Here is a 25,397-nt window from a genome sequence, read left to right on the forward strand (position 1 = left end):
AGAAATATTTAAGGCTAACTTATTCCTTTTCACCCACTCTGAAACTAACCACAACTCTTTGTTAAGTGTTGCAGTCATTTCAGTCGCTGTGGTAGCTGCCTTGTATTGAGTCATCCGCAAACATGGCTTTACTCAAAGTCAATAGCATGTCGTTAGTAAAGATTGAAAAAAGCAAGGGGCCTAAACAGCTACCCTGGGGAATTCCTGGTTCTACCTGGATTATGTTTGAGAGGCTTCCATTAAAGAACACCCTCTGTGTTCTGTTAAACAAGTAACTCTTTATATACATTATTGCAGAAGGTGTAAAGCCATAACACATACGTTTTTCAAGCAGCAGACTGGTTGATAATGTCAAAAGCTGCACTGAAGTCTAACAAGAGAGCCCCACAATCATTTTATCATCCATTTCTCTCAGCCAATCATCAGTCATTTGTGTAAGTGCTGTGCTTGTTGAGTGTCCTTCCCTATAAGTGTGCTGAAAGCAAGTTGTCAATTTGTTTACTGTGAAATAGCATTTTATCTGGTCAAACACAAGGGTTGGTAACAGGCTGATTGGTCAGCTTTTTGAGCCAATAATGGGGGCTTTACCATTCTTGGGTAGCGGAATGACTTTAGCTTCCCTCCAGGCCTGAGTACACACACTTTCTAGTAGGCTTAAATTGAAGATGTGGCAACTAGGAGTGGCAATATTGTCTGCTATCATCCTCAGTAATTTTCCATCCAATTGTCAGACCCCGGTGGCTTGTCATTGTTGATGGATAACAACAATTTTTTACGGAATTCAAAAGTACAATTCTTGTCTTTCATAATTTGATCCGATATACTTGGATATGTAGGTGTCAGCCACTTCCCTCCTGTAGTCCTCCGCAAGCAAGCAGATGCTACATTGAAAGTCAGCACTGTCCATGTTGTCCCGGAACAAAGCAAAGTAAACACAGCTCCTGCAACGCTGGAAATGTTCAATAGCGACCTCCATTTGAAACTGCAGAGCCAGCTAGGCTTCCGTGTCTATCCCCCCATGCGGAATCTGGCAGGATCCCGGGACAGACAGCATTGCTCAGAGCAACTAAGCCCAACAGAGCCGCAGCATCCAAAATAAAAGTATATTAAATTACTGTCAGCTTTTAAACTCGAGGTCTCTAGTTCAGGTTTCGGCGTTCAACAGCGTTCAACAACAACAAACATACGTCGCACTCTGATGACGTGTAAGGTCTGCGAAGGATCAGCCATTGATCCATCAAAGTACCTAGTCTGTGTGCATCAATCTTCCTGAGTGTGTGTGTGTATGCACATACGTGTGCTTGTGCGCACATAACATGTTCACATGTAATGGTGTGGGTTGTGTTCTCACAGTATGTATAGATACCTACATGTTTTTAATAGGCCTTACACCAAACGTTGTGTGCCTGTGTGAGTCCGCGTAAGCTTGCGTGTGTGTGTGTGTGTGTGTGCACACAACCATAGGTGTGTATCCGACGCATTTCACCACTCACTGATCATGACTCCAGACACAGCTAGCAGCAGGGCAGCGATGAGGGCTGAGGTCCCCACAGACAGACTCAGGGCCAGATGGGACAGGGAGGGCTGGGGCGGCAGGGGAGACACCTCTGCCAGGGGAGAGAAGAGTTCAGATCTGGGTCAAGTACATCTTATTAGAAGATGTTGTGCATTTACTTTCAATCATCTGATGACTGTTATTTATCAAAATAACTAACTATCTTTAATTATTCCCGATTAAATGAATCATGTAACAATTAACTCATTAGGAATTTGGGGCACCACGAGAGTGGTTGTTTAAAGAATTACCATCTCCCGAATGAAACTCTATCACATCCAACGTATTAATCATAACCTCGTATCATATCATCATTCTGAACAGTCGTAACCTCCTGTATCTGCAAAAAACCCAGCCTTACTAATTCAGTACTACACAAATTGGTTTAATTATTTATTTACTAGCTAACTAAATGATAACATAGGATAAACATACACACTTAATACATTACGAAAAGGTCCCTAGCGGACTGACACAACATATGGCGGCATGTTATGAAGGAGATGTAGATCGAGAGAGAAAGAGACACTTATCGTCGATACATTTTAGGAACTACTCTCACAGTAATCATATACTTTGCACACGAACCGCCGCCCGTTTGGAGTACGAAATCATGAATATATTTACGTTTAAATGCCTTTGTTCGCTGTGGATCTCTGTCGGTACCAGCCCTCCTTAGGAAGGGTGTTGGGATTTCAGCGGAACGCTTGTAAGGCTCTGATTGTCCAAAAGGGGTCCCCCCCTCTTCTACTGTTGTTCACTCTGGAAGATGCTCCTTGGATGATAGGCTCGCCAGCCGTTTCGACGGTTCCCATTGGTGATGATAGTAGTTGAATATGGTGATTTGAGAAGGGTAGTAGAATAGGATGGTTTGAAGAGTAGTAGAATGGTCCCACTTAAATTTGCTTTTCTAGATACCTTACTTAGGACAGCTATTCAGCTGTACCAGTGATTTTCCAGGAGGGGAGTTTCTCGCCTCTACCTCGTGTTGATATTCAGAGATCGAACCACTTTGGACGTGAGCTGCAGCTAAAATCTCTCTGTTCTCCATGTTAATTTCTTTACCAATCCTTTTATGCACTCTTGTCAACAGGGACGGTTCTGTCAGGCTGACACTCTCTCTGACTTCACTCGGGGCGTGGCTACTTACTGTGCAAAGTTTATAGGAGAGAAATGATCTCTTATGGCTCCTAAAATCACATTCCTATCTTAAGACAAATACTTTCATAATTTGTCATATTTAAAATACAACTTAGAGGATGGAGACTTCATACACCTAGTGTATATACTTTTCAAGTTACAGTAGGTGAGGTGTTAATCCCCCACCAGCTCCCTCCTCCCCTCTTCTGTGGGTGAGAGAGGGTCTGGTTATTGTGATCCATTGCCAAGCTGATCTGACCAATTCAGGCCCTTACAGGACAGTCATGACAAAAAGCATCACAAAATTAAGTGAATATTAGTGATGGGTACGATGATGGGCACGAGTTCTAATTGCTAATCCTATGGATGGCTACAAATATGGAAAATCTATTCCAATATCAGCTGCATTTTTTTACGATACAATAATTCTAGATATCGGCTATATAAAAAAAACGTACTTTTCTGTTGACTTCCACAGCTCTGTTAAGTCCATACATCTGCTTGCTGATTGCCCATTGTGCCTGGTGTGAATTTTCTGAGAGCTATATCGTATAAAATGTTCGCTATTGGTGCCAACCACTACAGAATATATTATTGTTGCAGTCATCTTTTGGTGTTGGATAATTTTTTGTGTTGGCTCAGAATCTTTGTTTACCCAGACAAGAACCATTATAAACTTCTATTAGCACCTGCATACGGCATATTATGTCAATACTTTACATGTGCTGCACAATGGTCACCAATGTTATAGTCTACAAAATGCAAACTCCAAGGTCAATCAAGCACACATTAAAATATAACTAACCTTTGAAGTTTTTAAAAGTATGTGACTTATGTTTTTGACCCAAGTCTGGAAAAGTAATATGGAACAATGATTTCACCTCTAACATAATGTAGATACCTGAAGTTACAAGCTATCCTAAGAATTTATCAAAAAAATTATAACAATTAGTGCATTATTACTACACCATTAAAAAGCATGTCCTATGAGTAAGATTCAATAAAGTATATAACCCCTGCTAATAGATTACTTTAAGAGGATGATTTAAGGAAGGTTAATTATGTTTGAATTTATATGTAGAATTCTATTATAGTCATCAAATTGAGCGAGGCACATACTGCCGATTTTGCAGGTTTTCCTACTTACAAAGCATGTAGAGGTCTGTAATTTTTATAGACAAAAATCCAGAAAATCACATTGTATGATTTTTAAGTAATTAATTTGCATTTTATTGCATGACATAAGTATTTGATACATCAGAAAAGCAGAACTTAATATTTGGTACAGAAACCTTTGTTTGCAATTACAGAGATCATAAGTTTCCTGTAGTTCTTGACCAGGTTTGCACACACTGCAGCAGGGATTTTGGCCCACTCCTCTATACAGACCTTCTCCAGATCCTTCAGGTTTCGGGGCTGTCGCTGGGCAATACGGACTTTCAGCTCCCTCCAAAGATTTTCTATTGGGTTCAGGTCTGGAGACTGGCTAGGCCACTCCAGGACCTTGAGATGCTTCTTACGGAGCCACACCTTAGTTGCCCTGGCTGTGTGTTTCGAGTCGTTGTCATGCTGGAAGACCCAGCCACGACCCATCTTCAATGCTCTTACTGAGGGAAGGAGGTTGTTGGCCAAGATCTCTGGAATACATGGCCCCATCCATCCTCCCCTCAATACGGTGCAGTCGTCCTGTCCCCTTTGCAGAAAAGCATCCCCAAAGAATGATGTTTCCACCTCTATGCTACACGGTTGGGATGGTGTTCTTGGGGTTGTACTCATCCTTCTTCTTCCTCCAAACACGGCGAGTGGAGTTTAGACCAAAAAGCTCTATTTTTGTCTCATCAGACCACATAACCTTCTCCCATTCCTCCTCTGGATCATCCAGATGGTCATTGGCAAACTTCAGACGGGCCTGGACATGCGCTGGCTTGAGCAGGGGGACCTTGTGTGCGCTGCAGGATTTTAATCCATGATGGCGTAGTGTGTCACTAATGGTTTTCTTTGAGACTGTGGTCCCAGCTCTCTTCAGGTCATTGACCAGGTCCTGCCGTGTAGTTCTGGGCTGATCCCTCACCTTCCTCATGATCATTGATGCCCCACGAGGTGAGATCTTGCATGGAGCCCCAGACCGAGGATGATTGACCGTCATCTTGAACGTCTTCCATTTTCTAATAATTGCACCAACAGTTGTTGCCTTCTCACCAAGCTGCTTGCCTATTGTCCTGTAGCCCATCCCAGCCTTGTGCAGGTCTACAATTGTATCCCTGATGTCCTTACACAGCTCTCTGGTCTTGGCCATTGTGTAGAGGTTGGAGTCTGTTTGATTGCGTGTGTGGACAGGTGTCTTTTATACAGGTAACGAGTTCAAACAGGTGCAGTTAATCCAGGTAATGAGTGGAGAACAGGAGGGCTTCTTAAAGAAAAACTAACAGGTCTGTGAGAGCCGGAATTCTTACTGGTTGGTAGGTGATCAAATACTTATGTCATGCAATAAAATGCAAATTAATTACTTAAAAATCATACAATGTGATTTTCTGGATTTTTTTGTTTAGATTCCGTCTCTCACAGTTGAAGTGTACCTATGATAAAAATTACAGACCTCTACATGCTTTGTAAGTAGGAAAACCTGCAAAATCGGCAGCGTATCAAATACTTGTTCTCCCCACTGTACATCTCTGATTGTTATATTACAAAGGTTGTGTGTGTGTGTGTGTGTGTGTGTGTGTGTGTGTGTCTCTGACCTGTTGATGCATTGACACAAGAGACACCGTCGGGGGCAAGTACGAGGTCCTCGTCACAGTAACATATTGTCCCCTCCTCGTTCTCATGACACTCGCCCGTCTCACAGTGGCTACAGTTCTGCACGGGGCAGATGATCACCTCTCCATCACTTTCCATCCCTATACAGGCACAGACACAGGAAATGGTCAAAGGATATGCTCCGTGCAGATGTCTTACCGTATATGCTGCCCCTTTGCTTTATTCCTCAACCCACAATATACAATGTTCCAGATGCAATAACCTACATATACTAGAATATAAAATAATAGAATAGAATAGGCTGGGAGCAGCACAGTGTCAACTGCAGAGCAGCATTTTGCTCAAGGGCACAACAGTAGTGAAAGGTACCTGGAAGCAGACACCAGCAGACCTTCGATTGCCAGTTCAATTCCCACCATCACCCTGCCTGAAGCTTGAACCAGCAACCTTACTACTGGTCCGCCTCACTAACCTCTACCTTGCCGGTCGCCGCCCTATAGTTCATAGACAGTGCACTGTAATTGTCTCTCATTTCATCATCTGTTACCTTTCAGAGCATCCAGGAAGATCTCTCCATCTGGGTTGGTGAAAGAGGAGCCGTCATCTCCGTCCTGCTTTGGGTCATTTGCTTCAGAGGTGTTGCCACCTAGAGAAAGTGAAGCGGATGGTCGTGGTAATAAAATGACACAATCAGTCAGTGAACTTACTACAGAGTACCTCCATGGTATATAGCAGGTGTCGAACTCATTCCACGAAGGGACGATTGTCTGCAGGTTTTCGCTCCTCCTCCTCCTCCTCCTGTACTTGATTGATGAATTAAGGTCACTTATTAGTAAATAATTCCCCTCACCTGGTTGTCTAGGTCTTCATTGAAAGGAAAATTCAAAAACCCGCAGACACTAGGCCCGCCATGGAACTAGTTTGACACCCATGATATGTACAGTAGGTTTAATTTCATCTAAAATGCTACCTGATGATATTATCTAATGATAAATAATGATAATAAAGTTTTATGGACCAACAATGACAAATTGACAGATAAGGTGATCAGATAAGAAAATCTACATGACATCTACAATCTATATGTTAAGACAAGAAGATATGTCATATGCTGTCATAGAGTGCATTCGGAAAGTATTCAGACCCCTTCACTTTTCCACATTTTGTTACGTTACAGTCTTATTCTAAAATTGATTCAATTATTTTTTCCCCTCATCAATCTACACACAATACCATATAATGACAAAGCGAAAGCAGGTTCTTAGACATTTTTGCAAAGTTATTACAAATAAAAAAACATAAATACATTATTTACATAAGTATTCAAACCCTTTTCTATGAGACTCTAAATTGAGCTCAGGTGCATCCTGTTTCCATTGATCATCCTTAAGATGTTCCTACAACTTGATTGGAGTCCACCTGTGGTAAATTCAATTGAAAGGCACACACCTGTCTATATAAAGGTCCCACGAATGACAGTGCATGTCAGAGTAGAAACCAAGCCATGAGGTCGAAGGAATTGTAAGTAGAGCTCCATGACAGGATTGTGTCGAGGCACAGATCTGGGGAAGAGTACCAAAACATTTCTGCAGCATTGAAGGTCCCAAAGACCTCAGGGAGGTGACCAAGAACCCGATGGTCATTCTGACAGAGCTCCAGAGTTCCTTTGTGGAGATGGGAGAACCTTCCAGAAGGACAACCATCTCTGCAGCACTCCACCAATCAGACCTTTATGGTAGAGTGGCCAGACAGATGTAACTCCTCAGTAAAAGGCACATGACAGCCCGCTTGGAGTTTGCCAAAAGGCACCTAAAGGACTCAGACCATGAGAAACAAGATTCTCTGATCTGATAAGGCCAAGATTGAACTCTTTGGCCTGAATGCCAAGCATCACATCTGAAAGAAACCTGGCACCATCCCTACGGTGAAGCATGGTGGTGGCAGAATCATGCTGTTTTTGACTGGCAGGGACTGGGAGACTAGTCAGGATCGAGGGAAAGACGAATGGAGTAAAGTACAGAGAGATATTTGATTAAATCTGCTCCAGAGCACTCAGGACCTCAGACTGGGGATAAGGTTCAACTTCCAACAGGACAACGACCCTAAGCACACAGCCAAGACAACGCAGGAGTGGCTTTGGGACAAGTCTCTGAATGTCCTTGAGTGGCCCAGCCAGAGCCATTGTGGCCCAGCCAGAGACATTTCTGGAGAGACCTGAATATAGCTGTGCAGCAACACTCCCCATCCAACCAAATAGAGCTTGATAGGATCTGCAGAGAAGAATGGGAGAAACTGGGGTATCGTGTGTTGATTGATGAGGGGGGGAAAAATATTTTATCCATTTTAGAATAAGGCTGCAATGTACCAAAATGTGGAAAAAGTCAAGGGGTCTGAATACTTTCCGAATGCACTGCTTTATATAAATGTTTTATTTTATTTAACTAGGCAAGTCAGTTAAGAACAAATTCTTATTTACAATGACGGTCTACCCCGGCCAAACCCTCCCCTAAACCGGACGACGCTGGGCCAATTGTGCGCCGGGATCGAACCGGGCTGTATATTCATGTTACTATATACTGTATATTTATTGTATATATTTTTTACCTCTATACCCCCCTCCTCCACCACCGGATGTACAGGGGCCTCCCCCTCCCCCGAAGCCCCCTACGGTCTTCCAGCCCGACTTCTGGCAGGGTATCCCCCCCTGGCCTCCAAGTATTAGGGGTCTCCCACCCTGAGACTCAGGGTTACTGTCATTCCAACCTCCGCCTCCACCTACACACACAAAGATGCAAAGGACAACCACTAAGACAGTTATACACCGGATTAAAGAATGTACACACATTTACAGACACCTTCTGGATTGCCAATCAATCAATGAACACTCGATCGATTGATTGATTTCTGGACAGTCACAGTCCTTAAAAGTTGCAAGCAAATCCTCACATGGGCACCATAATGTGGAGGATCATCCTCACATGGGGCACCAACATGTAGATAAAGGTCGTTCTTATAGGATGGGAGATGATAATATTATGATTCATTTGATTGAAACTCCCTAGCATCCACCCATTCACACTCAGGTCAATGTCTGAAATAGAATCAGGAATGCTTCCAGCGCTGAGCCAGAAAGACAGTAACACCTCTGTATCTGATAGAGACTTGGCAGTAGTTTGTAGTAGGGGCCTCCACCTCTCCTGTCAAAACCAGGCTCCGGCTCTAGTTAGCAGGAAGACACCCACAATTAATCCTGCACAAACTCTCCCGGCTCGCGTCTTGCCCTATTTTCTCCTCTTCTCTCCCACCAGTCAAATGAGACAAACAAGTACATCCAAAACCTAAAATAAAAAGATAATCCTACGCCAGCAACAAACAGTAAACAGACCAGACAGAGCAAATGTTTTATTTGCGCTCACCGGGCTACACTCACAGTAAGCCAAAGGCCTACTGAACAGCCTAATATGACTGTAAAAAATAACAGTAATGTAGAGGCGTTGTGTTTGCACCCCAGGTGGAAAAGGAGAGAGACAAATTGTGACGTTAATAGGCACGCAAACTTGTCATCTTGTCCGGTCTCATTTTACGAGTAAGAAATATAAATATTACTATGAACAGAGGTAGCGCTCCTATGAAACTCACATTTTCTTTTGCCACAAAACAGGAGTGCATAGTCTCCAATGCAACGTTCTACAGTCAATTTCTCACATATAAAATGTATAAAAAAACTCAAACAAACCAACTTTATACAATACTGTAAACAAAAATTGCCTATCCCCACTAAAGCATACTCTAGCTGTAAGTACAAACAGGCCACACAGAAAATGTACCGGAAACACATAATGGAGCACAAGACACTGAAAACACTGGGTGGGAGATGAAAGTGGTAAATAATTCTATTGAGTTGTTAATAGAACTCAGTTAGGGAGCAAGCCTTTAAAAGCTGTAGTTGTATTGAACTCAAACGGCACCAAGGGAGCGGGACACAGGGTGCCAGAATGGATTGGGGGCACACACTGAGGCAGATGCCCACACAAACACCCAGAACGCGCAAACAGACACCCACATACACAGGCACACACACACTGTCAAGCAGTCCTTCACAACACAAAACACACAGTGTTGTTGGAAGTTTCACCTGCCGCTCCAGACTTCCCGTTACGCCCTGGTACATCGTGGTCGTCCATTAACTCATCCTGGCTGTCCGATTGGCTGCTGTACCCACGTCCCCCACCTCCACCTGCGATGATCAGGGGGATGTGGACACCCCTCTCCACCTGTTACCATGGCAAATTAGTCCGTGTGACACCAGTCTCTAACATATATTATACATTTGATGTGGGTGTGCCCAGACCCGCTTCAGCCCAGCTTCAATAAAAAAGGCACAGGTGCTCAATTGAGGAAAGACACAACATATATTCTAAATGATCTAATATAACCCCTTTCATTTCCTTTCCTAACTTCCTTATCTTACTAGGACTGTGTCTGTCATGAAATTTTGTCAGACGCCAACTGTTATACAAATGCCTGCAGGTCTTAGGGTAATTAACCGTTACTTAACATAAACACATTTAGCACCTCCAGGCCTCCACGCATGATGCGTGCATTTAGAACATCTGCATTTTTTTTAAAGTCTAATAAATCCATTTAATATAGCCTACACCATCACAATAAATCCATTGTTTATTTTAGGCCGGTCTAAAGAAACATGATATGAAGAAATTGTATTTAAGAAGAACAGAATAGCATATTCTGAGTCGGGCCTATTTTGTTATCTGGCTAGGTGCAATGTCAATGGCAGCCTAGGCTGGAGAGTAGTTCATTTAGCAGACAAGATATGCTTATACGTACATTATGTGCCATTCTTTTTTACATCATATGACTTCATAGTAAGAAAAATATAATTGAATTTAGCTGAATGAAATTTAAAGGATATTCTTCCCATTCCTGATCGAGTGCGCATATGAGCTATGTTTTCCTCTACGACTTCCACAAGTGCCAGGAGACTCGTCTGAAGTCAGTACATCCGATTTGCCAACTTCTGTCTGTAGTTGTCGAACCGTTTGGGATACCCACTGATATGACCCCTCTGTGCAAAGGTGAGACTCTCACAAACACATCGGTTGTTTTGCTCTAGGACACACTCACAAGACTCATCTGAAGGTTCCTCAGTACCAGTTAAAAAATGAATGGAAGTATAAATGGAGACTTTTTTATGGCAAAAATAAGGTGTTAAATACATGTAAACAATAACATAAAATAAATACGTGTCCTGATCTTTCTAAAATCACTCAGATATACAGTGGTTCCTCAATTAAACATTTCGAGCACATGCCATGACCGCCTGTGGTAGATTGTGTAATTCTGACATGGCACCACACTATCACAAGGGGGAGTTAGAATGCTGATCTAATCGGTAGTGTAAACTGTGGCACAAATTGACTATCTTTTCGTAAATTAATGGAGGTGTGAATGTTTCAGTCCGAGAGTCTCTCCTCTGGCACTAGATTCCTGCATCAGGCCCCAAAAAATGTTGCTGCCGTGTGGTCGTGGAGTTGAGAGAGAACTTGGGTAAATACAATTACACTTGACATGTGGAAGGATTATTTTCGAAAAATAGGCACGGTGGGCTTTTTGTTTCTCTTCCTCTAAAAACAGAAATAAATAATTCTAAATAACACATTTTATTTACCACAGTGTGAAAGAATGATAGCCTCTCTATATAAAGTGAGTTTCTGAAAGTCCTTCTTTGCTGATGTGAAGAAGTAACTGAATGAAAGAGTGCAGCGAGAATAGGGGGGGGTGTTGCCCATATTTTCAAGACCTGAGCTACTTAAATTTATTGAAGAAATGTACTAGTTTATTTAGGCAATCTAATATATTTGTTTAGTCTTGGCCTATTTAGTAGGATATTTTGCAGCATAAAGCTATATTTGTCAGCATAAAGCTGAGTGACTCACTCATTCGTGGCTTTGGATCAAAATAAATAAGTACCAACATTGTTCCTGATAGTCTTTAATGAAGAAATGTTGTGACCAAGTTAATCTGCTCATGTTGTGTGTGTTCAATTATTTGTGACATTGTGGTTACAATGAAGAATGTAAACGAAATAAATCGAATAATCAAATGCGTTTTGCAAGCCTTTCATTTTTCCCTATTTATATTTTTGTACGATTTGATCGAATCTTTTTAGACAATACAAAACACACACATACAAACGACAACTACATCACACCTGCCCAGACCCACCTGCTCACACCGCCTTCTTCAGCGCCCGCATCACTCTCTGCCACATGGTCTCAAACTGCACCATTTTGTTTCTCTCTGTTGCCCACACGCACTTTCAACATTTGGATAATAAAGCATTTAAAGGCTGACATTGGTTGATTTTCAGTTTTTAAGTATACGTTTTTTTCAAGATGATTGACGAGAAAAGTATCGTCCAACAGTGTCACGTCCTGACCATAGTTCTTATGTGTTTTGCTTGTTTAGTGTTGGTCAGGACGTGAGCTGGGTGGGAATTCTATGTTGTGTGTCTAGTTTGTCTGTTTCTGTGTTCAGCCTAATATGGTTCTCAATCAGAGGCAGCTGTCAATCGTTGTCCCTGATTGAGAATCATATATAGGTGGCTTGTTTTGTGTTGGGGATTGTGGGTGGTTGTCTTCTGTCTTTGTGTTCTGCACCAGATAGGACTGTTTCGGTTTTCACATTTCTTGTTTTGTTGTTTGTAGTGTTCTATTATATTCTTTATTAAATCATGTTGAACACTAGCCGCGCTGCGTTTTGGTCCTCTCCTTCATCCCAGGAAGAAAACCGTTACAAACAGACGGATAAAAAGTTAATTTCCATTGTGATACTTCTGACAGCCAAATTTCTAACTCCACCCATAACTTTTGGACTTTATAACATTCCCAGAAGGCATGGATTATTATAACCTAATGAAAAATGAACCTGGTAATCTAATTGAATTTACTGCAGGCCAAAGACCTATGGGTTTAACCATCTGAATAAATGATTTTATTGAAGATAAAAAACTTCTCTTAATGAATTACAAGAGCCAACAAAATAATATACTTTTTTTTTGTCTAATTGTTTTTATGACGACAGTCAGTAGGCTATTATTCCTCTTTTCCTGCATTAATTAATGTGTCTGCAAAATGGTGCCGACAAAGGGCAGCTCTGCTTCTTGCTCCTAAGCAACTTTGCAGTATTTGTTTTTTTTGTGTATTATTTCTTACATTATTAGCCCAGGAAATGTTTTGTGTTATTACATACAGACAGAAATGTTTTTGGGATACCAGCATTACGACCTGGAATACGACTTTCCCGAATTTGATCCTTTGTTCGTACACCCCAATGCAATTGAATTGATTCCAGAGGCTGATCCAAAACACCTCCGGCAGAGAGGAGGTATTCGGAGTGGACTTCTCGTCCAACTCAGGAGGCGCGCACACCATCCACTGCTTCAGAGTATATTACTCGCTAATGTTCAGTCTCTGGATAATAAAGTAGACCAGCTCAGGGAGAGAATCTCCTTCCAGAGAGATATCAGGGATTGTAACATATACTCTGTTTCACGGAAACATGGCTCCCTCGGGATATACTATCTTTGTCCATACAGCCAGCTGGGTTCTTAGTATATTGCGCAGACAGGAATAAGGACTCTCTGGTAAGAAGAAAGGCGGGGGTGTATGTTTCATGATTAACTACTCATGGTGTGCTTGTGATAACATACAGAAACTCAAGTATTTTTGTTCCCCCGACCTACAATACCTCACAATCAAATGCTGACCGTATTACCTCCCAAGGTAATTTTTAGGTTATAGTTACAGCCGTGTATATTCCCCCTCAAGCCGATACCACAATGGCTCAAGAACTTCCCTGGACTTTATGCAAACTGAAAAACACATATCCTGAGGCCGCATTTATTGTAGTTGGGGATTTTAACAAAGCAAATTTGAGTAAAACGCTACCGAAGTTCTATCAACACATTGACTGTAGTACTCGAGCTGCTAAAACCCTTGACCACTGCTACTCCAACTTCCGGGATGCCTACAAGGCCCTCCCCCACCCTCCCTTAGGCAAATCTGATCATGACTCTATTTTTCTCCTCCCTTCCTATAGGCAGAAACATAATCAGGAAGTACCCGTGCTAAGGACTATTCAACGCTGGTCTGACCAATCGGAATCTACGCATGAAGATTATTTTGATCACGCGGACTGGGATATGTTCCAAGTAGCCTCTGAGAATAACATTGACGAATACACAGATACGGTGACTCAGTTTATCAAGAAGTGTATAGGAGATGTTGTACCCACTGTGACTATTAAAACCTACCCTATCCAGAAACCGTGGATAGATGTCAGCATTCGCGCAAAACTGAAAGTGCGACCCACTGCATTTAACCATGGCAAGGTGGCTGGGATTATGGCCAAATACAAACAGTGTAGTTATTCCATCCATAAGGCAATCAAACAGGCAAAACATCGGTATAGCGACAAAGTGGAGTCGCAATTCAACGGCTCAGACATGAGACGTATGTAGCAGGGTCTACAGACAATCACAGACTACAAAGGGAAAACCAGCCACATCGTGGATACCAACGTCTTGCTTCTGGACAAGCTAAAAACCTTCTTCGCCCGCTTTGAGGATAACACAGTGCCACCAACGCGGCCCGCTACCAACAACTGTGGGCTCTCCTTCTCCGTGGCCGATGTGAGTAAGACATTTAAGCGTGTTAACCCTCGCAAGGCTGCGGGCCAAGACGGCATCCTTAGCCGCGTCCTCAGAGCATGCGCAGACCAGCTGGCTGGAGTGTTTACGGACATATTCAATCTCTTCCTATCCTAGTCTGCTGCTCTCCACTTGCTTCAAGATGTCCACCACTGTTCCTGTACCCAAGAAAGCAAAGGTAACTGAACTAAACCACTATCGCCCCGTAGCACTCACTTCTGTGATCATGAAGTGATATTAGAGGCTAGCTAAGGATCATATCACCATACCTGACACCCTAGACCCACTTCAATTTGTTTACCAGCCCAATAGATCCACAGACGATGCAATCGCCATCACACTGCCCTATCCCATCTGGACAAGAGGCAGTGATGTAAAGTACTTAAGTAGTACATTGAGGTATTTTTAGTTAAGTCGTTTTATGGGGTATCTGTACTTTTCTTAACTATTTTTCTTTTGGAACATTTTTACTTTTACTTCACTACATTCCTAAAGTAAATAATGTACTTTTTTACTCCATAAGTTTTCCCTGACACCCAAAAGTACTCATTACATTTTGAATGCTTTGACTGAAAGGAAAAGGGTCCAATTCACGTACTTATCAAGAGAACATCCCTGCTCATCTCTTCTGCCTCTGATCTGGCGGACTTACTACAGACACTGACAAGAGGAATACCTATGTAAGAATGCTGTTCATTGACTATAGCTCAGCATTCAACACCATAGTACCTTCCAAGCTCATCATTAAGCTCGGGCCATGGGTCTGAACCCCGCCCTGTGCAACTGGGACCTGGACTTCCTGACCGGCCTCCCCCAGCTGGTGAAGGTAGGAAACAACACCTCCACTTCACTGCCCCCTCCTGTACTCCCTGTTCACCCATGACTGTGTGACCACGCACGCCTCCAACTCAATCATCAAGTTCGCAGACGTCACAACAGTAGTAGGCCTGATTACCAACAATGACAAGACAGTTTACAGAGAGGAGGTGAGGGCCCTGGGAATGTGGTGCAAGGGAAATAACCTCTATCAATGTCGACAAAACAATGGAGCTGATCGTGGACTTCACGGCAACTGCACCCCCTGCAATCGCAGGGCTCTCCAGAGGGTGGTGCGGTCTGCCCAACGCATCACCGGGGGAAAACTACCTGCCCTCCAGTACACCTACAGCACTTGATGTCACAGGAAGGCCAAAAAGATCATCAAGGACATCAACCACCTGAGCCACGGCCTGTTCACCCTGCTATCATCCAGAAGGTGAGGTCAGTACAGGTGCATCAAAGCTGGGACCGAGAGACTGAAAAACAGCTTCTATCTCAAGGCCATCAGACTGTTAAATAGCCACCACTAGACGGCTTCCACCTGGTTGTGTAACTCTGCACCTTAGAGGCTGCTGCCCCATATACGTAGACTTGAAATCACTGTCCACTCTAATAATGGAACACTAGTCACTTAATAATTTTCACATATTTTTGCTTTACTCATCTCATATGTATATACTGTATTATATTCTACTGTATTTTAGTCTGTCACTCTGACATTGCTCATCCTAATATTTATACAATTGTATATTCCTTAATTCAATTGTTTTACTTTTAGTTTGTGTGTATTGTTAGATATTACTGCACTGTTGGAGCTAGAAACACAAGTGTTTTGCTACACGCGAAATAACATCTGCTAAACATGTGTATGTGGCAAATAAAAAATGATTTGATTTTGATTTGGCTAAAAATAAACCATGCCATGAATAAAGAACTGATTTTTTCCCCTTCACAATGCAATGCGGTACATTGACAACTCAAAAGCGCTTTAAAGAGCCTTCTAATATTAGAAAACAAATTAATATACCAAAATAATAACTTAAACAGTCATCACTGGATTTCTTCAAATTGCTGTGCAGGAAAAGGATGTCATCCACCGTGTTTGGTCGCAGGCTCACAGCTGGCTTCTCTCTGAAACCACACATCCACCGTGTCTGGTCGCAGGCTCACAGCTGGCTTCTCTCTGAAACCACACATCCACCGTGTCTGGTCGCAGGCTCACAGCTGGCTTCTCTCTGAAACCACACATCCACCGTGTCTGGTCGCAGGCTCACAGCTGGCTTCTCTCTGAAACCACACATCCATCTGAAGGTGACGCTGTATCCACCGTGTCTGGTCGCAGGCTCACAGCTGGCTTCTCTCTGAAACCACACATCCATCTGACTCTTTATCCACCGTGTCTGGTCGCAGGCTAACAGCTGGCTTCTCTCTGAAACCACACATCTACCGTGTCTGGTCGCAGGCTCACAGCTGGCTTCTCTCTGAAACCACACATCCACCGTGTCTGGTCGCAGGCTCACAGCTGGCTTCTCTCTGAAACCACACATCCATCTGAAGGTGACGCTGTATCCACCGTGTCTGGTCGCAGGCTCACAGCTGGCTTCTCTCTGAAACCACACATCCATCTGAAGGGGACGCTTTATCCACCGTGTGTAGTCGCAGGCTCACAGCTGGCTTCTCTCTGAAACCACACATCCATCTGAAGGTGACTCTTTATCCACCGTGTCTAGTCGCAGGCTCACAGCTGGCTTCTCTCTGAAACCACACATCCATCTGAAGGTGACACTATATCCTTTGGGACCACACAATTACTAGGTGGACAGTAGGCCTCTTGAAGCGATAGAGGAAATCAACAAGATCCACAAGTATTCTTTCATAATATCTGGCCTTATGTTATCTGTAGTTTTGTGATGCACTGTCCCATTCCGTGGTGGACAACATTCAGTCTTCGTTTATGTAATGGACTGTAAGGCACAAGTATTCTATTTTTAGAAAATCGGCAGTCCACATGTCAAGTGTAATTGAGCCAATTGTATTTACCCAAGTTCTCTCTCAACTCCGGGGCCACCCGCCTGCTGATTTGTTTTGGCCTGATGCAGGACTCTATTGCGATAGGAAAGAGACTGACAAACATTCACACCTCAATTAATTTACAAAAGTATAGTCTAAAAGCTTGACTATGTGTGAGAAATCCCCCAATTTGTGCAACAGTTTAGACTACTGATGCTGCGGTACGTCAGAGATGAATCCTATTGTAACGTGTAGCCTAATGGCCAAAAAAAGCAAACTTGCAATGTATTCGATGCTTAATTAAGCACTCTGAAGTTTTACACTTCTAACTCAATATCACAGACCATATTTGCCCTAACGAAAAATGCATCAACCCCACAAATATTTAAATGTTTTATAGTCCATTATAACATATTGTAATGCTGTTGCCTATTGGAGTATTTGTTTCATATCCTACTGATTCTGTGATCACCATGCCTCACGCAACCGCAAAAGGTTGGATAAAGCAATTTCACAAATCTGGCTGTTTTTAAACTTTGCTATGCTGTATTAAAGGCTTTACACTTGTTTTCGTTATAACAGACTCTCTGGTATTACTTATCCTTTATTTAGTATTGTTTACAGTGTTCCAAACTGGCAGATAGATTATATTGTAATCTAACAGCACCTGTTAGTCATGCAACAGTATCTCTTGCGCATTTGACATGATATACAGTGGCTTGCGAAAGTATTCACCTCCCTTGGCATTTTTCCTATTTTGTTGCCTTACAACCTGGAATTAAAATAGATTTTTGGGGGGGTTTGTATCATTTGATTTACACAACATGCCTACCACTTTGAAGAGGAAAAATATTTTTTATTGTGAAACAAACAAGAAATAAGACAAAAAAACTGAAAACATGAGCGTGCATAACTATTCATCCCCCCAAAGTCAAAACTTTGTAGAGCCACTTTTTACAGCAATTACAGATGCAAGTCTCTTGGGGTATGTCTCTATAAGCTTGGCACATCAAGCCACTGGGATTTTTGCCCATTCTTCAAGGCAAAACTGCTCCAGCTCCTTCAAGTTGGATGGGTTCTGCTGGTGAACAGCAATCTTTACGTCATACCCCAGATTCTCAATTGGATTGAAGTCTGGCCTTTGACTAGGCCATTCCAAGACATTTAAATGTTTCCCCTTAAACCACTTGAGTGTTGCTTTAGCAGTATGCTTAGGGTCATTGTCCTGCTGAAAAGTGAACCTCAGTCCCAGATCTCTGGAAGACAAACAGGTTTCCCTCAAGAATTTCCCTGTATTTAGCGCCATTCATCGTTTCTTCAATTCTGACCAGTTTCCCATTCCCTGCCGATGAAAAACATCCCCACAGCATGATGCTGCCACCACCATGTGGGGGTGGTGTTCTCGGGGTGATGAGAGGTGTCGGGTTTGACCCAGACATAGTGTTTTCCTTGATGGCCAAAAAGCTAAATTTGAGTCTCATCTGACCAGAGTACCTTCTTCCATATGTTTGGGGAGTCTCCCACATTCCTTTTGGCGAACACCAAACGTGTTTGCTTATTTTTTTCTTTAAAAAAATTAGTTTTTTTCTGGGGACTCTTCCGTAAAGCCCAGCTCTGTGGAGTGCACGGATCAAGTGGTCCTATCGACAAATACTCCAATCTCCGCTGTGGAGCTTTGCAGCTCCTTCAGGGTTATCTTTGGTCTCTTTGTTGCCTCTCTGATTAATGCCCTCCTTGCCTGGTCCTTGAATTTTGGTGGGCGGCCCTCTCTTGGCAGGTTTGTTGTTGTGTCATATTCTTTCCATTTTTTAATAATGGATTTAACGGTGCTCCGTGGGATGTTCAAAGTTTCAGATATTTTTTTACAACCCAACCTTGATCTGTAATTCTCCACAACTTTGTCACTTTTTGGAGAGGTCCTTGGTCTTCATGGTGCCATTTGCTTGGTAGTGCCCCCTGCTTAGTGGTTTTGCAGACTATGGGGCTACATATACTGAGATCATGTGAAAGATCATGTGACACTTAAATAAAGTCCACCTGTGTGCAATCAAACTAATTTTGTGACTTCTGGAGGTAATTGGTTGCACAAGATCTTATTTAGGAGCTTCATAGCAAAGGGGGTGAATACATATGCACGCACCACTTTTCCGTTTTTAATTTTTTTTAATTTTTGGAAACAAGTTATTTTTTACATTTCACTTAACCAATTTTGACTATTTTGTGTATGTCCTTTACATGAAATCCAAATTAAAACCAATTTAAATTACAGGTTTTAATGCAAAAAAAATAGGAAAAATACCAAAGGGGGATGAATACTTTTGCAAGGCACTGTACCTAAAATACTTATATCCACTAGACTAATGAATTATATATTTTTTATTTTCGATTATTTAATTAACCTACTGTATATAATGTTATTTCAAGTTATCCCTTTGGAGCAAATGCAAAAGCGATTTGGAGTTGTTGAATAGGAGTGACAAAATGTATTACAATTGAATTTGAATCAACTGAATGATGATGATGAAGAAGAGTGATTGAATTTAGAACAGTAGTGTAAGAATTATTAAAGCTTATTACTTAATAAAACTTTTGTTACACTGTAGGGTTTTTATTCTAAGAGAAACTAAAATGGTCTGTTATATTTCATTCCATTCTTAAAATACTGTATGTGTTAACTGTATATATGCAAGTGATGTCTGCTAAATTAACAAGTTGATGGTGAAACCATGAAGCCTCTGCTACTAAGCACAGATATATATAAAAAAAGGTTTCACATATTTTGAAGACCTGAGCTATTTAATGTAGGTGTTTTATTTATTAAGAATATAAAGAATAACCTGGTGGCATTGGTAGAGAGTCTTGCGGAGAACGGAGTAAAAGTGCTCTGTAGTGTAAGTACGCAACAACTCTGTGGGCCAGGTGTAAATGGTTTAGCAGCCTTTCCAATAAATTGGAATCAAAAAGAAGCCGTCCAACCTTGATGGGCTATCAGCAGGACAATAGACTCTTGCCGAGTTTAGGGACTTTAAATGTATTCATGGGTGTTTGCGAGGCATGTCACATCACCCATCTCTTTGCATAGCCCACCAGATGCACTGTTTTCTAACCACATCTGGATGGATCCATAACGAATTACTATGGAAATAAATATCACTGAAGGACAGAAATATTGGAATAAAGTAGGCAAAAAAAAATTGTTGCTTACTGAAACACCCAGTGTTTCTAAATTGCCATACATGTTTAACTTCTTATGGCTGGGGGGCAGTATTGAGTAGCTTGGATGAATAAGGTGCCCAGAGTAAACTGACTGCTACTCAGGCCCAGAAGCTGATATGCATATTATTAGTAGATTTGGACAGAAAACACTCTGAAGTTTCTAAAACTGTTTGAATGATGTCTGTGAGTTTAACAGAACTCATATGACAGGCAAATACTGAGAAACAATCCAACCAGGAGGTGGGAAATCTGAGGTTTGTAGTTTTTCCAACTCTTAGCCTATCCAAGATACAGTGGACATTTGGTCCGATTGCACTTCCTAAGGCTTCCACTAGATGTCAACAGTCTTTAGAACCTTGTTTGAGGCTTCTACTGTGAGGGAGGAGAGAATGAGAGCTGTTTCAACCAGAGGTCTGGCAGAGTGCCATGAGCTCAGTCTCACGCACTCCCGTGAGAGTTAGCTGCGTTCCATTGCATTTCTAAAGACAAAGGAATTCTCCGGTTGAAACATTATTGAAGATTTATGTTAAAAACATCCTAAAGATTGATTCTATACATCGTTTGACATGTTTCTACGAACTGTAACGAAACTTTTTGACTTTTCGTCTGGACCTAGTCTGGACGCGCGAACAAAAAGGAGGTTTTGGACATAAATTATGGACTTTATCGAACAAAACAAACATTTATTGTGGAACTGGGATTCCTGGGAGTGCATTCTGATGAAGATCATCAAAGGTAAGTGAATATTTATAATGCTATTTCTGACTTCTTTTGACTCCACAACATGGCGGGTACATGTATGGCTTGTTTTGGTGCCTGAGCGCCGTACTCAGATTATTGCATGGTGTGCTTTTTGCGTAACGTTTTTTTGAAATCTGACACAGCGGTTGCATTAAGGAGAAGTGGATCTATAATTCCATGTATAACACTTGTATTTTCATCAACATTTATGAGGAGTATTTCTGTAAATTGATGTGGCTCTCTGCAAAATCACCGGATGTTTTGGAAGCAAAACATTACTGACCATAACGCGCCAATGTAAACTGAGATTTTTGGATATAAATATGAACTTTATCGAAACAAAACATACATGTATTGTGTAACATGAAGTCCTATGAGTGTCATCTGATGAAGATCATCAAAGGTTAGTGATTCATTTTATCTCTATTTCTGCTTTTTGTGACTCCTCACTTTGGCTGGAATAATGGCTGTGTTTTTCTGTGACTAGTTGCTGACCTAACATAATTGTTTGGTGTGCTTTCGTCGTAAAGCCTTTTTGAAATCGGACACTGTGGTGGGATTAACAACAAGTTTATCTTTAAAATGGTGCAAAATACTTGTATGTTTTAGGAATTTTTCGGAGATTTCTGTTGTTTGAATTTGGCGCCCTGCACTTCCACTGCACTTCCACTGCACTTCCACTGGCAGTTGTCATATCGATCCCGTTAGCGAGATTTCAACCGTAAGAAGTTAATGCTTTTCGACCTGTCCCCAAATTAATATAATTGGTGCAGAGTTTGTTTTGATATTTCAAACTGTGTGTCCTGATCGTGTCTGGTATGGGGGTACAAAATCAACATGCACGTGATGGCACACGCGCGCATCCGGTTTGGTCAGCCTGTAATGGTGAGTTTTAAAAGCATGATAGTCCTACTGTTTTGAGGATAAATGTTTGATGTGATTTTCGATTTCATTTGCATTGATGTCAGAGTGATTAGAGGGACAATAGAGAGCTGAGTACCAGACCATTAGCGGTCGTTAGTGAGTTGGGCACTACCAACGCATCAGCGCCATTCATGTACTGAGTCCATAGGAGGAGATTACTGTGACTCAACAGTGACGTGGAATTTGACTGCGGTCATGACTCAGGACTGCCAGAATGGCGGTAATGCAGTCACCGCAACAGCCCTAATCCTTACCAGACTCTTCTATTTCCATTATTTCCATCCTTCACATCTGACAGTTGAAAGGAACATGGAGGAGGCATACCCAATCTTTTCAACTATCAGTGATCAAAGGAGGGCAAGAAAACATGGAAAGCTTTGCGACGCAGCCTTTTCGCCTTACCTTGAACACATAGGTGGCTCCTCCTCCTCCTCCTCCGCCCCCTTTGACCTGTGTCTTCTTGTCCAATGGCGTCTGCTCTAAACAGATCTTGTTCAGTGTCCCGTTGGTCTACCAATGAGAAGGGAGAGAGAGTGATACCTGAGTTTCTTTATTTAGGGGAAAACAACACATTTGAGACACTATAATCCAGACTTCCTCACAAATCATGCATTGATATCAATGGAAGATACAGTGGGGAAAAAAAGTATTTAGTCAGCCACCAATTGTGCAAGTTCTGGATCATCCAAATGCTCTCTAGCAAACTTCAGACGGGCCTGGACATGTACTGGCTTAAGCAGGGGGACACGTCTGGCACTGCAGGATTTGAGTCCCTGGCGGCGTAGTGTGTTACTGATGGTAGGCTTTGTTACTTTGGTCCCAGCTCTCTGCAGGTCATTCACTAGGTCCCCCCGTGTGGTTCTGGGATTTTTGCTCACCGTTCTTGTGATCATTTTGTGGTCTTGCATGTCTTCCATTCCCTAATAATGGCTCCCACAGTTGATTTCTTCAAACCAAGCTGCTTACCGATTGCAGATTCAGTCTTCCCAGCCTGGTGCAGGTCTACAATTTTGTTTCTGGTGTCCTTTGACAGCTCTTTGATCTTGGCCATAGTGGAGTTTGGAGTGTGACTGTTTGAGTTTGTGGACAGGTGTCTTTTATACTGATGACAAGTTCAAACAGGTGCCATTAATACAGGTAACGAGGACAGAGGAGCCTCTTAAAGAAGAAGTTACAGGTCTGTGAGAGCCAGAAATCTTGCTTGTTTGTAGGTGACCAAATACTTATTTTCCACCATAATTTGCAAATAAATTCATAAAAAATCCTACAATGTGATTTTCTGGATTTTTTTCTTCTCATTTTGTCTGTCATAGTTGAAGTGTACCTATGATGAAAATTACAGGCCTCTCTCATCTTTTTAAGTGGGAGAACTTGCACAATTGGTGGCTGACTAAATACTTTTTTGCCCCACTGTATCTGCTAAGGTCAAGTTCCAAGCTCATATCTGTAGGTAGGATTGGGCCTTTACTAGCCTATTCCCAGATCTGTTTGTGCTGTCTTGACACATTCTACAGTCATTGTCATGCAAAACAAGACGTGTCCAAGAGCATAGGAGTACTACACCTAATGTGTTATTCTACCCAATCTACCCATCACTGCCTTGGGCTATTGTAACAAATGAGAGATTTATCGAGAGCCAAACGACCAGCGGTGCTGATGACAGGTAATAATAACCAAACAGTCAGTCCTCTTCCTTCCAACCACGACACTTTCATCAATCTGGACTTCAGGCTCCTACTGCCAGAACTGGAGACGGAGGGGCCACTACGGAGTTTGATTGACAGCTGCAGGAGGAGAGGGGGCAATGGATTCCGACCTTGGCCAGTGCCCCATGGGAGGCCGTGGATTGCCAGAGCTCATTTTCACACAGAATTACATCCCCGCCCTCCTGCCCTAACCCACACCCTCCCACCTCTGGCTGTCGCTTTTGTGTGTGTGTGCATGAGTGTATGTCTAATATGGTGTGTAAAAGCCTAAAAGGATATTAATACTTCTACAGAGGGGAGGCTGTGAGAAACATAGAACACACCAGCACTCAACTAATCAGTTTGAAAAGCCACCTTTGAGAGCATCTACTCGCTTCAGGATTATAGACCTGGTAGAAATTATAGACCTCAAATGACTCCAAATGCATCTGGGCCACCTCTCAGCTTTTCATTGTCTAACTTTTTTCTCCAAGATATTTTGATCCATTTTCCAAATGATTCCTGACTGAGAACTCCAACGTATGAGACAACTCTGGGATGACGCCAAAAACAACATCATGGGCTGAGAGTAGGGGTGTAAACGTTTAAACAAAATTGGGATTCTTGATGTTAAGAAATCACCCCTCAACGAAAAACAATGTTTTTCTATATCACAAAATATTATTTTCTGTGTTATAGTCGAAGTAGACGATTGCCTATAAAGGCCTGGGGAAAGTTGTGTAATTGAAATAACACCAGTGAGGAAGAGTCAAACTTTAGATATACTTTGATGAATTTGTGAGGCATGCAAGACAAGACATCGCAAGATACAGATTACTTAGACATATGCGCACGGTTCTTTCTGCCCCTTCCTCCCTCTCAAGCGCGCTGTCTCGTCTGCTTGCCTGTTGGTTCTCTTCACTAATGATGCGCATGTGTATTCAGTAATCGGTCTGTTGCGTGTAGAATATCCTAGCCTATTCATTGATGACAAGCCCCGCTTCACTGAAGTTGCGAGACATTGCAAGCCAAACAGCTGTGAGATACAGCTTTTGATTACCGTTTGATAGGCCTAATGCATGGTTCTGACTGTTTGCCTGGAGGTTCTGACTGTTTGCCTGGAGGCCGACCTGACTTCCCTCTCCCTCCGTTCCTCGCAAGCTCCCTCACTTTGAAAGATATACGCGTTTGTGTTCTCCAAAGTACTGCAACTAAATCAGTCTCCTTTACAAAAATACAGAATTTTAGGACTTGAGGAGTCGATTCGGAGCAGAATTGAATCTTGACACTCAGAAATGGGAGTCGACACCGGGAGTCGATGTGCAAGGAGTCGAGGAATCAATTATTTTGGAGTAGACTGTCCACCACTACGTCATCATCATCAACATTTGAGAAAATGGTCGAGAAAGGCAAGCGACAGCAGCGAAGTCCTGTATGGCAATACTTTGAGAAGTTAAATCAAGCGACTTGCCATTTCCACTGTTGGATTGAGACTCTCAACTAGGGATGTGACAAATGGAAAATGTGGGGAAATGCAAACTTTGCGAGATGTAATTGAGGTACAGTAACGGTAGTAATAGGTGCAATGCACTGTGAGCCCTAAACCATTACTGGAAGCAGTGCAGTTTATGAATTTGTGTTATAATTTTAACAGAAAACGGATAAGAATGCTGTTTAAACGTTAATAATTGTTTTCCATTTCTCACATTCCTAATGAGAGTCAATTCAATCCAACAATGCTTACAGTGGAAATGGCAAAGCAGTTTTGAGGATGTTCTTCTTTTGCCATATCCCCGAGGCTTCAACATTCCAGTTTGGA

At 42.2% G+C, this 25,397-nt stretch overlaps 1 protein-coding gene across 1 annotated transcript in view; it reads right to left on the bottom strand.

Moving 5' to 3' along the window:
* LOC139530510 (ALK tyrosine kinase receptor-like) overlaps window positions 1-25,397 on the bottom strand; it is a 745,539-nt gene that overhangs the window by 45,809 nt on the left and 674,333 nt on the right. The window contains exons 14-19 of the mRNA XM_071327001.1: window positions 22,296-22,403; window positions 9,588-9,726; window positions 8,057-8,227; window positions 6,000-6,098; window positions 5,434-5,592; window positions 1,494-1,607 (exon numbers count right to left, since the gene is read on the bottom strand). Of these exons, the coding sequence (XP_071183102.1) occupies window positions 1,494-1,607; window positions 5,434-5,592; window positions 6,000-6,098; window positions 8,057-8,227; window positions 9,588-9,726; window positions 22,296-22,403 (790 nt within the window). The remainder of the gene's footprint in view (window positions 1-1,493; window positions 1,608-5,433; window positions 5,593-5,999; window positions 6,099-8,056; window positions 8,228-9,587; window positions 9,727-22,295; window positions 22,404-25,397) is intronic.

This window comes from Salvelinus alpinus, chromosome 9, assembly GCF_045679555.1.
Source record: "Salvelinus alpinus chromosome 9, SLU_Salpinus.1, whole genome shotgun sequence".
NCBI lineage: Eukaryota > Metazoa > Chordata > Actinopteri > Salmoniformes > Salmonidae > Salvelinus > Salvelinus alpinus.